Consider the following 15,793-nt stretch of genomic DNA (forward strand, 5'->3'; position numbering starts at 1 on the left):
CCAAGAATATCCTGGCCATAATCTCTCTCTCCTAGCTTCAACCCTATGCCTCATGTCAGATGAGAGGTGGTACAGGAGCCACTATACTTGTTTCTCTACAACGTGGTTCTTAGACAGTGGCCAGCTAAGTTGGATTTAGGGCCATTATGTGCTGGTGAAGCAGTGTGAAATGCCCCCAACACAGCTGAAACTCAGACAAAAATATTTAAAAAGTCTATTGCAAACTTACTTAACTGACAATTCAGATGAGAAAACAGAACTTCATCAATTCATTATACTAGGTTCTCTATATAGGGATCATACATACTCTTATGCAATCATCTGTATTTCATAGTGTACTATGGGTGTTAGGTTTGTATAATTTTTGGTGCTGCCCAGAACAGGTCCAAGTCCTGCCCCCCACACCTGCCTTGTAAGTTGATTATCTAAAATAAATAAAAATAATTATATATATATTTATTAAAAAAACTTTAACCCTAACACATCGATTTTACAATGTTACATTCTGCTTATTGAGTCAGATCCTCAGCTGATGTAAATCAATGACTGATGGAGCTCCAGTGATGCTATGCCAATTTACACCTGTTTAGGATCTCGTTCATTATCCCTATCTATTTATTAATTTAGCTGAACTCTTCAAATGTCTGAATTAACATATCTAGATGTTTATATGTCTATGATACAGCAGATTAAACTGCTTCTTGGTTTTGTTACTTCATTGCTCCAATGTTTCCATTCTCTAACCTGCCCGGAAGAATTCTTCCTCTCCCCACACCCCAACCAAAGGAACATCTGTTTCTTAAATCTCCACTAGACCGTAGGGAAGAGGTCTCATCTGTAATGTACAGGAAAGGTGGTTGTTTTAATATGTTTCCATTTTATTTTTTTGCATGCTCCTGTTATTATGTTCAACACTCTGTTCATTCCCGTACAGCTGTCCTGTTTAGCAGCACCTTCTAATTTCCAACATGCAGTTGGAAATCTGTTAAATGTCATGCAAAGTGACTTTCATCAGGTTTTAAAACAAAGTTTAAATCACAGTTTGGGCCCAGTCCCTCTCCCTTTGAGCACAATGGGAAAACTCCCACTATCTACAATGGGAGCACAGTCAGGCTCCTCAGCAAGATCTATGTTTGCAGGTTCCTATTTGTTCTGTGTCCACCTCTCAGCTTCTCTCATTTTAATCTCCAACCCCCTCCCCATGTTCCACACAATTTTCATTTTCCTGGGTGCGGGGCTGGCAGTGGAGCCCCAGGTGGCAGTCGGGACCCTGGGTGCAGGGCTGGCAGCGGAGCCCCAGGACCTTGGTCACAGGGCCTGAAGCAGAGCCCCAAACATTGGTGGAGCTGGGCTCACTTTCCTGAATATTGGTGAAACAGACACCACGGACCCATACAACTCACTGCCTATGTAGTGTACACTAGTGTTTCTCAAAGCTGGTCTGCCGCTTGTTCAGGGAAAGCCCCTGGCGGTCCGGGTCAGTTTATTTACCTGCTGTATCCACAGGTTTGGCCGATCGTGGCTTCCACTGGCTGCAGTTCACCAGCCCCCATTGGCCTGGAGTGCGGGAAGCGGCGTGGGCTGAGGGATATGCTGATTGCCCTTCCCGCAGTCCCCATTGGCCTGGGGCAGTGAATCGCAGCCAGTGGGAGCTGCGATTGGCTGAACCTGCAGATGTGGCAGGTAAACAAACAAACCTGAAGGGTGACCAGTTTTCTACAGATAAATTTATAAGTGAACAATTACACTGAATGACCTTCTACATGCTCATATATTAAGAAGTCCTATCATTGTTTCCTAGAATGCATCAAATCCAGGTAGATATTTCTGATGGAAGTGTTGATGACAGCTCATTCTCTGTAACAATTTCAGTTATTAAACAGTCGGACGCAAGCACAGACTATCAATGTAAATTAGTACACACTCTTAATTGCCAGCACAGTGCATATTATCTGGTCGTCATCTTCACTCAATATAACATTTCATAAGTGACAGTGTATGCATACCAGACTTATTCTGAGATCCTCTGTTTTTCATCTGGGATCTGGTAAACATACTCTCTCATTTTGCTGCAGTCTTATGCACTAAAACAGTCTGTTACAACAGAACAATTTAGGGCAACACTTCTCTCCTAAGCAGCTATATGGCAAGAGAAATGAGAATGTCAAAGCAGGTTACAAAAGATGGTACAGTATTAAGAAATGTTCATCTTCACACTTACCTACCCTGGCACATCCAGACATTTGGCACAACTTTCCACTCATTTTAAAGAATTATATACCATAATATGGTCTGCACTTTTGATGCTTAAGAGTTTAACATGGTCACAGATGATGATCTCAATAGCTAATAGTGCAGCCAAGCCAGCCCATTTACAACCAAATTAACAAAAAAAAAAAAAGATTTCTTAGAGTTATCTCCTCTGAATTACAGGATGACTCTTTGGTGACTTAGTCAATAGGTGAAATTGAAATTGCTTTTTCCTCTCTTACATGCACTCTCTTACTTTATCAGTAGAGGCTTCTGAAGCAGACAGCTGGTGTAGCATAATCATTTACTGTTTCCAAGACAATATATTTTATTCTACATTACATGCTCCAGAAGTAAGTTATTTATTCAATTCACTCTATTTTTCTTCGATACAAGGAGAATAAACTAGCTTCACAAAGGCATTCCTGGGCAATCAAACAATAATAGAATTCCAGAACATATAATTTAAATCTGCTGAACAAAATCCATGTGAAGTTTAGCTGGTGGTGTTCTTCAAGTGTCTATAATGAAGCATAATATCTGTTTTCACTTTTCTTCCTTTAGATGCCTTCTTAAATCAATATATTAATCTTAATCATATTTTATACCTTCCCACCCAAACTAATAGGAGTTTTGGGAACGAGTTCAGGATTTCACCCAATGCAAATCTTTTTTGTACTTTAAAAGACACCATGCCATATCCCAACACCCTCTTTTTTTCAACCTCTTAAGTGGTTGCCCTCTCAGTTACCTTACATGCACTTTCCTGAGTAGTGCAACTTTAAAAGACGTTAACTGGTTTCTATTTTGATCAGAAATTAGCATCTGATCCTTTTAAGTCACCAAAACGCATTTGATGGACAGACAGCACATGGCAATCACTAAGATGAATCAGATTGCCTCCAAGCTGAGTAGGTTTCTTCTGTAGTTAAATGATATGGTGAAATCGACACTTGCCACTGAACCATGTGGTTAAGAAATATCTAATTTATTTTCTCTGTTGTTTCTTCTGACTTTTCCCCTTTTCTCATGACTCTGGCAAACCTAGAGCTACATGTTTATAGAAAGTAAATTCCAGACTCATAAAATCATTCCAGTAGCCCTATTGTGCAGAAGTAGGTGAAGTAAAATCATTGCTTAAAAGTTACGCAAAGGTTGATACACAGTATTTCCATAGGAGCATGCCTCTAAATCAGTAACACTGACCTTACTGAACATCAGACTGATTTTCCTTTGTACCCCTGTAATATCCAAGCCCTGCCCTGGATTTTCTATGCATTATTCCATTTCCTACCTCCATGGTAGGTGTCATCCTCATATCTGTCCTAACCAGAGGTTTAACATCTGCAGACTCCCTTAGAGGCATACAGTCTTTAAAGTGAAGCCTTGCTAGTGATGGTATAGATCAATTTTTCATCAACACACAGACCTGCTCAGAAATATCTATTTACTCTAAATCCTTCCATCTTTATTTTCCCAGCTGGTACATTCACTGCCAAGCATCTCCTCTTCAGCCAAAGCATTCAGTTAAATGGAATTTATTTCCACATGTCTTCTTACAATAGAACAGCTTTTAAATGCATGATACTTGAATGAATTGGGACTGCATATATACGATATGAAATTCCTTGCACAATTAATATTATGCCATTAAGATTAACTCTCCTGATTTAGAGATTCAAAGAAAAATCAATATAACGAGGCCCTGTCCCAACACGCAAACAAGCAAACAGAGCTAAAGCAGAGAAATTGAAACTAAACTGTTACAAATGGAAAGCCCTCTTTGGAAGACAGCTCTTCTCTATGATCAGCAATGGGAAAAATGACAATTTTCTCTACAACACAAAATTGTTCTGTCTACATAAGGATTTCCAAGCAACGCTCATCTTAGTATTCTAACTTTATATTTGAAGCAGTGATATTGTGTGCTTGTGTGGCATGTTAAAAAAGCCACATAGTATTTGCTGCAAGAATATTCTATGTGTTATAGGGAAAAAAGAAAAATAAAGAAATCCAAACCAATGAAGCACCAATTGTAAAAATACCCTACAGTAATTTGGTTTAATTCATGCTTCAAATGTAATAGCTTCTTAGTTCTTTAATATTCTGTTTCTCTGTTAGAAAATGAAAAACTAAGAAAATAGGATTATAAAACCATTTCTAAACATGAGGGTATTACTGAAGTAGGTTAAAACAGATATGCATGCCTGGAAGACAAACATAGGAAATAGAGTTGGATGGTGTCCAGTCTGCCAGCATCTGTGAATGATCCTAGTTTAGCTAAATCAAATCAGGCCACTGTGTCCCGCATTATATCTACTGTCAATCCATGTAACAGAGAAGGCCATGCCAATTCAACATAATACTACAATAATGAATCTGGGTTACCTGTTGAAGAGCAGAATTATGTTAGTAATTTAAAATCAGTCATTTCAAGTGCATCCCACAGGATTATCAAAACAGAATAGCATAAAAAGAAGCTATTAGCCAGTCCCGGCTGCTACTGTTGTATCTTGAAATTAATAGATCACAACTAAAACTGGACTGAGAGTGAAGGGAGAAGACATTATGCTCCTTGTTAAAGAGACTAGTTTAATATACATTATATACAGATGAAGATGAGGGGTTACATTGTTTACTACGGAGTACTGCATCAGCGGTCACTATGGAAATTTATTCTAAGTCCCTAGAGTTTGTTACTGCTCTTACAGTTTGAGCATTATGTCAGCTTTCAATTTTAAAATGTTTTGTTACTTTGTTCTGATTGTATAAAATCAGGTACAGAGATGAGGATGATCTGGTGTCACTGTAAATTTTTATTCTTTGAAGACTAAATAAAAGACCATACCATCAGTGGTGGGCAACCTGTGGGCCCATGGCCCGTCAGGGTAATCCGCCGGCAGGCTGCGAGATAGTTTGTTTACAATGACCGTCCGCAGGACATGTTGGCCGCTGCTTCCTGCAGCTCCCATTGGCTGAGAACAGTGAACCGTGGCCACTGGGAGCTGCGGGCGGCCGTGCCTGTGGATGCTCAATGTAAACAAACTGTCTCGCAGCCCGCCGGCGGATTATCCTGATGGGCTGCATGCAGCCCACAGGTTGCCCACCACTGCAATTGTATGAAATATATTTAAATAGAGTTTTGCAACAGATAAAATACATAATGATGATAAAATGGGTGCTACATGGATAGAAACATCAGTTGTAGCAAAGATAATCCTTTTACTGAGCACACTCATTGTGCAAGAACCTAATCACATGTAGTAACACAGTATGTTAGGCAAAAGAGAAACTAAATAGAAAGGGCTGGTTGACATTATACAGGCAAATTCCCATTAACTTCAATAGAAGAAACTGAGTAAGGACTTCAGGATCTGACTCTATAAATACAGTAAGTGATAAGAATACATTAGTTCTGTATCCAGCATTTTCACAAAAGATATTAAACTTTAAGAGAAATCAACACAACATAAAAAAATAAAGATAAGTAAATACAAGGATAAAGGAAACTATCACACCATTTATTTATTGTGATACAGCCACTGCGTTCCTTTAAAGAGATGCTATCAATTTAAAATTTAGTCAATTTTTAAAAATGAGTTCAAATTAGTTTCAGGCACTACACCTGTCCTTGAATCCCCTTGCCAAAGTTTGCAGATTTATAGAGAATTCGCCTCTTTAGAAGGAAAAAAAAGAAAGATTCTCTCTCCTTTATTGCTGTGTGAAAGGCACAAAATAAAGAAACTGACTGACTAGGGGGAAAAGTGAATTTGTTTATATACAAATTACTGTCAAATGCACTGGAAAAAAATCAAGGCAAATTTTCTCAATCTTCTCTCTCCTAGTTTGAGTAATCTTAGGTGTTCCAATCTAAGCATATTATCTAATTATAACAAGTGAGCTTTTGGGGGCAGGGATTGTGTCTTTGCATGTGTCAATATAGTAGCTAGCACTCTTGGGCCCTGCTCCTGTCTCGATCCTTTGGGGGATACTGCTTTGTAAATATTCTATACTAATGATAAAAATAGGTAAAAGTGTTAGAAGGTGTGATTTTTGAGTTGGTGTCCCTTTAAGATGGTACTATGTGCACTTTCTTCCATAGCCAGCCACCTGTGCAGAAAGACTGGAATAGTGTCAAGGCCCCACCTCCTTCCCATCCTCTCTGGTGTGATTAGAGTTCCTATCAGTGCAAAGCCTTCCACAATCCTTGCATACGCCCGTGCACAAGGACTGTGTTGTTCCCAACTCCTGTATGTGAACTCTTCCAGTGCTTGTTCACCTGTGTAGGGATTAGCCATCATCTAGCCCTAAAGGATTATTGTTGTAGCAAGAAAGATTCTAGTTAGCTTGTGCTGTTTAATAAATAATCGATGACATTTACCCTTAAAACATGTGCAGTGATGAAAAACTACACAGAGGGGGCAATGTTTATCTGTCAAAAAAGATAAAATAATTTTCATGATAATGGGAGTGCTAATAACCCACCACATCAAGGTCTCTCCCCTGCCCTCCCCCCACCCCCCAGGAAATTATAGTCTCCTAAATGAATTTTGATACTAATGTGTTGCTTATTCTAGCTTATACTCTTTGTGTAATTGCTTTTCTCATTAAAATAAACACATGCTCCATTTGTTGTACGATCTACTTCTGTTGCATTTTCATTTACTCATACATATAAATTCATATTCTGAATCTACTCAACTGTACTCCTTACTGTGTTTTCTTCAGCACATACACACCTAAGGCTAGGAAAAGCAATTGTTCCTAGGATAGCCCCTTTCTGTCAAACTAAGATCCATCAAATGCCTGCCATGATGCTAGTGTAGTAGTTTGTTCAGTGCATGTACTGCAATTATTATACATACTGTAGTTCACTGGAAAACTAATAGAAATAAGCTATTATATATTTAATAGTGCATTTAAAGATTCTATTTCTAATAAATGACTTCATTTTCACAACGCCAATTAGCCATATGAAATCAATGGGTACATCACATTTTACATTCAAAGACATTGACTTGAATACTCATATTATAGATGATTAAATGTTAATTTCAGGGACAGCCTATGAAATGTTAAGGTTACAGATGCATTTGTTCACAAGAAATATTACAGGTGTAAAAGCTAAATAGAATACTGTTTTAGATTCCTGATTATCATGGGGTTTAAAACGCACACAGCACGTCCAATCAAATTAAGTGACCAGCTTTCCCAAGAACAAATGACACATTTCAGCTCAATACAAACTTTATCTTCTTCTGAAGAGTTTGACTTTTGAGACTTTGGATTTGATATATGTCTCTAGAAGGCTAAATTGGGATGTGCTGTAGTAGTGGTACTTCAGGTGAGGAAGCAAATATCTGAGTTTCATACCCATCCATCCTTTACTGTGTAGTATAATTATTATTTAGGCAAGTATCTTTAAGACAACTTATGAAAACAAAGCACAACATTTGGTTGAAAAGCAAAGGACTAGCAGAAAATTACAGTCAGGAAATCTGCATCATCAATTAGCCATAGGCTGACCATTGACTGGTACGTACAGCTTTAAAAAAAAAAACATGATATTTGTTCACTCAGACAGGGTTGATGTAAGGATTTGTTCTGTGTGGTATTCTACCCATAGGTGTCCCTGGGGACTAACCAACATCATATAATTAATATCTGTTTAGAAGACTTCTCACAGTATATATGAAAGATACACACACACACAGATCTTTTTATTCCCTAGAAGTTCATATTGTTAGTTTTTCTAACAAACGGTGAATTGGAGAAGAAACTGAATCAATAATCCCTTATTCCATTCTCACATTGTTAAATGTCTCTCGGACCTCTCTACTTCTGTTAAACATACCACATGCATAAAGACAGACTTCTGCTATCTTTATGCACTAAGATGACAGGAAAAATAATTCAAAGCGAAGTTTCTGGATTCCCTCCAGTAACAAAATCTGAAACACTCTGAATAGAGGATGAAAATAAGTTTTATAGTAAAATGACCAGTTTACAATACCTTAAGAAGTCTGACAGATGGGAGAAAAGCAGCATGGCATAGCTTCCGAATGGTCCAGTTTAATGGTCGGGGAGCATCATTTTGACTCATGACCCTCTACAAATTCCACTGGAAAATGACCTGCAAACCTTATAATGCCTACAAAACAAATGGTCCTCCACAGTTTTGACATCCCATTTTGATCATGTCCGCATCTGCAATTCCATAGGACAGATGCTTCCTGGAACTTGGTTGGAAGGCTGGCAAAGTGGATTTGCCTTAGCCACTGATCCTCCTTAAGAAAGCAACCTCCTGTCTTGGAGCAGTAGTGCTCATGCATACCAAATGTGGCTGAATGGAAGCAATCAGCCTGCTGCTCAGGGGAGGGCTGCACTGTTTTAAAGGAAAGGGAAAGCCTGCACGAAAAAACCTGCAGTAAGAGCTGCTTGTTCTCTTTCTCACATCGTTCAGAGTACAGGCAGGTTAGACATTCTGAGGGAATCCAAGTCATTTGCTTTTCCTCAGATTTGTGTGTGTGTGTGTGTGTGTGTGTGTGTGTGTGTGTGTGTGTGTGTGAGAGAGAGAGAGAGAGAGAGAGAGAGAGAGAGAGAGAGAGAGAGAGAATGGCAGAATGGAATGAAAGAACATAAATAAAGCAAGCGATAGGGTACTTCCACTTTCCTTCACAAAGCATTGTGCGGAAAGATAAACCAGCATGAGGGGAGGGGCCAACATTCAGATAGAAGAGAGATAGCTCTGCCTGATAAGACAAAAACTACTACTTTCTTGATTTAACTGGCATAATGAATTGAGAGAGATGTGAAACAGATCAATTTTATTGCCCTGTCGTATTGCAGAAATTATCAGCAAATGAGTGGAGTTATGTCCTGATGTAATGTACTTTTTAAAATTAAGGGTCTGTTGAGAGAAGTCCTCTGAGGAAAATACTTAAGGGCACAGGTAAGCAGACTGCAGGCCAAATCCAGAGCACCAGACACTTTTGTACAAACCCCAAAAATCTTTTACTCATTATCATCATTTGTTATTTTCTCTGGAGTCAGCACCTTGAGTATACTCTGACCTATAAATTTGGACCTTGACAAAAAATAGTTGACTACCCATAAGTCTATTTTGCTTTTAACTTTACAATTTACAGATACAAGAGGTGTATAATGTTGGAACACTTATAGTAAGGTAGAATCCCATTTGAGATAATTCATGGTTTGCCCAATTAATAACACTTAATGTGCTTTAGTTTTTGTAATACAGAAGGTGAAGTAACCTTGATTTTATTTTATTTTAATAAAGGTTACACTAGTGACTACTTAAAATGATAAAGATTTACAGCAATTTGGGCTCTGGTAGTTGGAATTTTCCAATGTGACACGAATAACCAGTTATTTTTAATCAGAATATGGAAGGGTATAATCAGCGCCTTTTTAACAGCAATATTTTTCACACTCTCGTCTCCTAAGGCTCACAGTAGATGATGTTTATTCAATTTGGGGACATTTGGCAAACTTAAGGCATTTTCATGTTCCATTTTACACATCTCTCCCCTTATTAAGGACATTGTTTCTCTAGTCGTAATTATCTAAACCCATCATTCCCATATTCCACAGCTAAATCTGACAAAGTCTCCAAAAGAGAGAAACAAGAAAAAGGAACAAAAATATTGTAATGACCCTTTAAGGATTTTGCACAGTTCAATTAACATTGTTTTTGTGAGGCTGTGCTAATAGGCGCATTTTTTATACTATCTATATGTCTATAATCGGTTCCTATGAGTCACACTAATAAAAATGAACCAATATTTGTGGTCCCAAATCATAGTCTTAAATGGGCAAGGCTTTAAGAGAGCTGGAAACGCAGGACCTGATCCAAAGCCAACTGAAGACAATGGGAGTCTTTCCACTGAGTTCCATGGTATTTGAATCAGGCTCCCAATGAGAATCCTCTGAATTATCCTCTCTAAGACATGATGCAAGGATATAGTTTATCCCACCCTCCCACTTTTGTGGAGGCATGGATGGCCCTCACACTGTGTATGTCTCAAGATCCCTCAGTAAAGCCTACAAATCTGTGGTCATCTGTAGAAAACTGGTGCCTGATGCAGAAGCCAAGTGTCTCTGTGCTCCTTCCTGACCCTCTCCCCAACTCTTCATATCGGTAGAGCTCCCTGAGGAGCTTAGCCCCGGTTGGTTTTCTAACTGTGCACCAACTAAAAATTCACATTCAGAGGGAAGTTGAGAGCAAATTGTGAAATGGAATAAGACAAGGCTTGTGGAAAAAATTATTCAGCAGAATAGCTCTGCCCAGGTCTCACCCATAATCCTAAATCTGCAGTCCTAAATGTGCAGAGATTGATGGGTTTCTGAGAGGTTGAAGGGCTATTGAGATGACAGACCTAAAGCTCAAACATCCTTCCTCCTGACAAAATTTGGGCGAAAGCATCTGGCTTTTGCTTTTTTTTTTTAATCCCCTTCACAGTGGGAAAAGGGTGTGATCAAGCCCCTTTGCCCATGTCACATGGGTTTAAATGCTCATGCATTTTACTTTTTCAGCTGAACTGTAAACATAATATAAAAGTAGTAAAAATCTACCATTGATGAGTTACAACAATTCCTGACATTTTTTTAAGGGCTCAATAAAAGAGGCAAAGGGGAAGCCAGGCAGAAAGAACTTATCTAAATTTTGACATTGAATACCATGGTACTTAAAAGGAGCACAGCATGATCCTTTTGTCTGAGTTAGGAAAGTAATAGTAGATAAGTGCCACTGAATGGTTAAACTGAGGGATGAGGAGTTTGCCATGGAAAGAAAGTAGAAAAACTGCAGCCTTGAATAACCCCACCTTTTTCTCCAAAAGGCTGCAGGGATGCTCACTGGTAAGACATACCATCACCACCATAAACCCTTCCCACATCTTTTTCATTGGGCACCTGGTGAAAAATTAAATGGACAGATTGGATTACAGATAGGGAAACTGGAAAAATGGTAGAATGCTGCCTCTCTCTTCACTGTGTAAGAAAGTAGGATAACAAACCTCTAAGGAGGTTAGGGAGCAGATGACACAATAAAAATATAACAGATTGTTTTAATAAACTAAAAATACTAAGTCCAATGCATCTTAGCTTCCACTGCATTTTAAATGCTTGAGACAGAGCTCTACAAATGCCCCTCTGATACACACAGCAGCTTAGAAGCCATCACTTTTATACAGTGTAGTGTTTAGTATGCATCCATTTGTTTTCATGGCCTGCTTCTTCACCACCTGGCCTCCTGTCTAGTCATTCAGACCTGCAGAAAGAAGGGAGGAGAGGGGGAGTGAGAGAGAGGATGGTGAAGTGAATAGGACATGGGAATGGAACTCAAGAGATCTAGAGTCAGCTTCTGGTTCTATGGTAGTGTCAAACTGAAGATTTTCAACCAGCTGTACTGCTGCATGCCTGCAGCTGTCATTGAATTCTGTTGTAACTGTGAGTGATCAATTCTTTTGAAAACCAGGCTCCTTGTCTTTACGTCAGAAGATTATGGAGGTGCAACAATCATGTCAGACTTCATCCTCCTATTAAAAGCAGTTATAACACAGCAGTACTAAATGTTACAGTTGCCATTGTTCAGATTAGAGCGTTCCCCCTTTCAGACACATTCACTGCACTACCATTGCAGTGAAGTCTATTACTTTGTCAATTGCCAAGTAAAAATCATAATTTAAGGCAAGTTCCACTGCTGCTAGGTGACAAGAAAGATTGCTGTGTTACCTAAAGAAAGTATTTTTAAAAACTCTTCTATGTCAATTTCCATAATCTCACATAACAATCCTGTGTTCATAAACATCTACTATATCACATATCCCTAGGTACAATACACGAAAGCAGCACATATGAGAATACTAAATAATGAAAGAACGGTTGACAATCCATAAAATTCAAACTGGTTACAGTATATTAGTTGTGGCCAATCATTTTAACCTGGAGGCAAATACATATCAACAAGATCAAAGGGCTGCTGCTAACAAATATTTAAGAGCAAACTGTCCTGTTTCTCATTCCCTTGGCATCACTCAGTCACCACACACAGAATGGAAGCCAGTAGCATGCCCCCTGCTTGAGATTCCCCTCTTATTTTTTGCACTGAGGGAGTGTCCAGTAGGTCCAGTCACAGATCTGGACCCCTTGTGCTAGGCTCTGTATAAACACAGAACAAAGACTGTCCCTACCCTAAAGAGTTTACAATCCAAGTACAGGATGAGAGACAACAGGTGGATGCAGACAGACAGGAGAGCAAAAGGACATATGACAGTACTGGTCAGCATCATAGGCAGCTGTCCCCTGCACATCAGCTGCCTCACCATTATCAAGTTCTTTCTAAGCATGGGAAAATTTCCAGCAGACATCAAGTTAGCATAGCTGGTTCTTACTCTGTGCACCAGGAGTTAAGAGAGAGAGGTGTCTATCAGGTGTGAGAAAGGGATGCATTGTACTCTGGCTATGTATCTTCAGTTGATGCATGGTCCCTAGGGAAATGTTTCCAGATGGCACAAGACAGAGCACTCTACCTGCTGAATCAAGGAAGTGTAACTGGCTGTTGTTTCTGTGCTTCACCTCTTTTCCCTTCTCCTGGGTTGTCCTGTAGTATCCTTTGTTAATAGGCACTCCTGTAAGCTCAGGCAGAGTCATCCAACCTCCTATCCTATCCTGCTCTCCCTGGGGCTCTCAGTCCAACAGGCAAGCAGACAATCCAAGCAACTCATGTCTCCTTCCCTATAATGCAGCACATGGTCAGGATGGGAACTGCTGAGCAGCAGATACAGAGAAGAGAACAGCTGCTCAAAGCTTGCAGCTCACAGGAGAGTAACTCCTGAAGCCCCCTGCCAACTTGTCTTTAGTCACAGGGTTGATTCAGAAGCTTGAGTTTAAAAGTCACAGAGTATGAATTGAAAATGTTTCCTAAACCATAATCAAATAAAAGTTTTCTTCTTGACAACACTGTCCTCCAGTATTACAGGGTGGTCACCCCTGCAGTATATAAGTAGCAGCTATTGTTCACAAATACGGTATAGTAACCATCTTTGTTCAGTATCTTTAAATTTAAGTTTACAAGATTCAGTGCTAACTGTTTTTTCCACTGTGCTTTGCATGTTTTTGCATCCCCAGAAAGTTGTGTTCTAACAAACTGGAAATGTGAACATGCCACAAAACTCATCTGAACTCCCTAAGTTTAATGTGGCATCCATCTTAACACACAAATTGGCCCAGACTTACTTGAAGCTTGTGTAACTCATGTGCAGCTCAGCCTGTTTTTTGGATTTAGAATAAATAATTGATTGAAGTTTTGCACAGCTCTTGCTGTTAGGTGTTTTTGGAACATGGCTTTGCTGCTCTTTCCTTCTGATACCTTTGGTAAGACAGTTCACAAATTCACTATTCCGTGTGTGTGTGCACGCACACCCACCCACCCACAGGGTGGTCCTATTATATTAAGGCTAGATAAAGTGTTGATAAATGATTGATGTTACAAACATGTTCTAAATCTAGACATTAATATCACGTATGATAGAGTGTTACAAGCACATACAAATAAATGGTTACATATGACCATGGTTACAGACAACCTATTGAGCAACTTGAGTCTAACAATTTATAACAATTAACTATTTATAAATGTACCCTTAATATAATTTGAACAAAAATGTTTAGGCTCTTTGCTGTTTCCTTGTTAACTATATATTACGGAGTGCTGTTAACATTAATATTTGAATATTTCTATTGTATGCCTATCCTTTCAATGTATTGAAAAGCTTGTCATATGTCCTTTTAATACTTACTTTTCTAGAATACACAGTCAGATCATTTTCCCTCAAAAGTCACTTTTCTAAACTTCTGGTTGAGAGGGAAGGGCAAAAAGAATGTTAGATTTCCTTTCCATTGATACTAATCAGCCATAAGTCTAAGTCCTCACCCGAGTACTGCAGTATTTTTCTGACTTTTGTTGCGCACAGCCACGTAACATTTTTATATTTGTCTGTTACATTTTGTATTCTCATGCAATTACATGCTCTCATTTTTGTTATTTAGTACTTTGTATTTACTTGTCCCATTTAGTGCCCCAGTGAATCATTTATGTTAGGTCATCTAGTACCTAATTTCTGAGATGAGTAAATTGAGAGAGAGAGAGAGAGAGAGAGAGAGACAAAGTGAATTGCCTATATTAACACAGAAAATTAATAAGCAGAGCATGGAATGGAACCCAGTAAACTTCATTTCCAGTTCCTTGTTCTAACCATCAGGTTACCACGTGAACTTTTTTAGTCTCGATCACTTACGTCAATAAAGCAAGCAAAAACAAATATAAAGTTTGCATACAAGAGAAACACAGTGATTTCCCCAGTGCTGTTATGCATATGAAGTGAGAAACAAAATGGCAACAGCCTTGCAGTAGGCAAGGAGCTCCTCTGCATTTAAAAGGACAGTGGACAGAGACAGAGTGACAACTTTCTGCAACATATACCTCACTTGCTTCAGTAATGTAAATGTATACAGTCACATTTAGTTTTAATGGAGTCCTGTGCCACATGAGAATGGCAAAGAATTACAAACACTGTTACATTTTCTTCCAACACTGAACAAAGAATTTTAGTAGAATAAGGAAAACAGTAATATCCATCTCTAAAAGCTGTTCTGTCTCTCTACTTCCTTGCAGAGATTCTGCCTAGAAATTTACCCAGATCTGTGCTACCTGACTTCTTGTTTGAGATTTAAAAAGTACACATCCTCACAGTCTCCCTTTATACTGCATCTAGCAGTGCCTGTCCAGGTGGTCATTTGGCACCTGCTCTTTGTCCATAACTGTGCACACATCATGCTATCTACATCACTTTGTAGACATTTACCACTTGTTTGTCTAGTCCTTGACCATCTGGATCAATACTACATCCTATAGCCCATATCTTTTGTACCATCTCTATCATCCCCAAGTTGCTTAGGGCAACATAAGGTGTCTTATCCCAGAATGGTCACCTCAGACATCTTATCTCAGCTGACTATTCTCCTGTTATCACTCAGCCCAGATTCATTTGATTGGAAGGTGAGAGAATCCTGCTGCTCCCCTTCACTGTCACAATATCCATCTACCTGAGGATACTCATCTCTGTTAACATCTTGCTGTCTTTAATATTCAGCAGAAAAGCCAGCTGACCCAGGAGTGCCTCTAGCTTGTTATTCAGTTAGCTGTGTAACAGAGTGTGAGAGACAGACAGACAGGAATTAATACTGCAAGAGAATCCATATAGCTAAGGGTCTGTTCCAGTAAATAAAACTATCACCAAAGAACAAACAAAAAGGAACAACTCTATACTTAAGAGGAAATGCTTGCAGTGATGAAAAGTAACCTAGAAGTAGGTGAAGAGAGTTTGTCAATATCAGCCTTTCACCTAAAGTTATATCGCTAACAACCAACATAACAAGTAGTCTTCTGAAAGACGTAAATATTAATTACAAAGATGTCCTGGAATACTATGCATTAGGAAGCACCACTAAAACCCTTTCT

At 38.9% G+C, this 15,793-nt stretch overlaps 1 protein-coding gene across 5 annotated transcripts in view; it reads right to left on the bottom strand.

Annotated features, from left to right (window-relative positions):
- The window catches only part of TRPM3 (transient receptor potential cation channel subfamily M member 3), a 597,865-nt gene that overhangs the window by 404,335 nt on the left and 177,737 nt on the right, over nt 1-15,793 (bottom strand). The window contains exon 1 of one of the 5 annotated variants that reach the window (XM_032798182.2): nt 8,264-8,678. The exons of the other annotated variants lie outside the window; for them this stretch is intronic. Within the exon in view, the coding sequence (XP_032654073.1) occupies nt 8,264-8,353 (90 nt within the window). The 5' untranslated portion in view covers nt 8,354-8,678. Of the gene's footprint in view, nt 1-8,263; nt 8,679-15,793 lie in introns of those variants that run through there. 5 annotated transcript variants of the gene reach the window in all.

The sequence above is a fragment of the Chelonoidis abingdonii genome, chromosome 6 (genome assembly GCF_003597395.2).
Source record: "Chelonoidis abingdonii isolate Lonesome George chromosome 6, CheloAbing_2.0, whole genome shotgun sequence".
Taxonomy (NCBI): domain Eukaryota; kingdom Metazoa; phylum Chordata; order Testudines; family Testudinidae; genus Chelonoidis; species Chelonoidis abingdonii.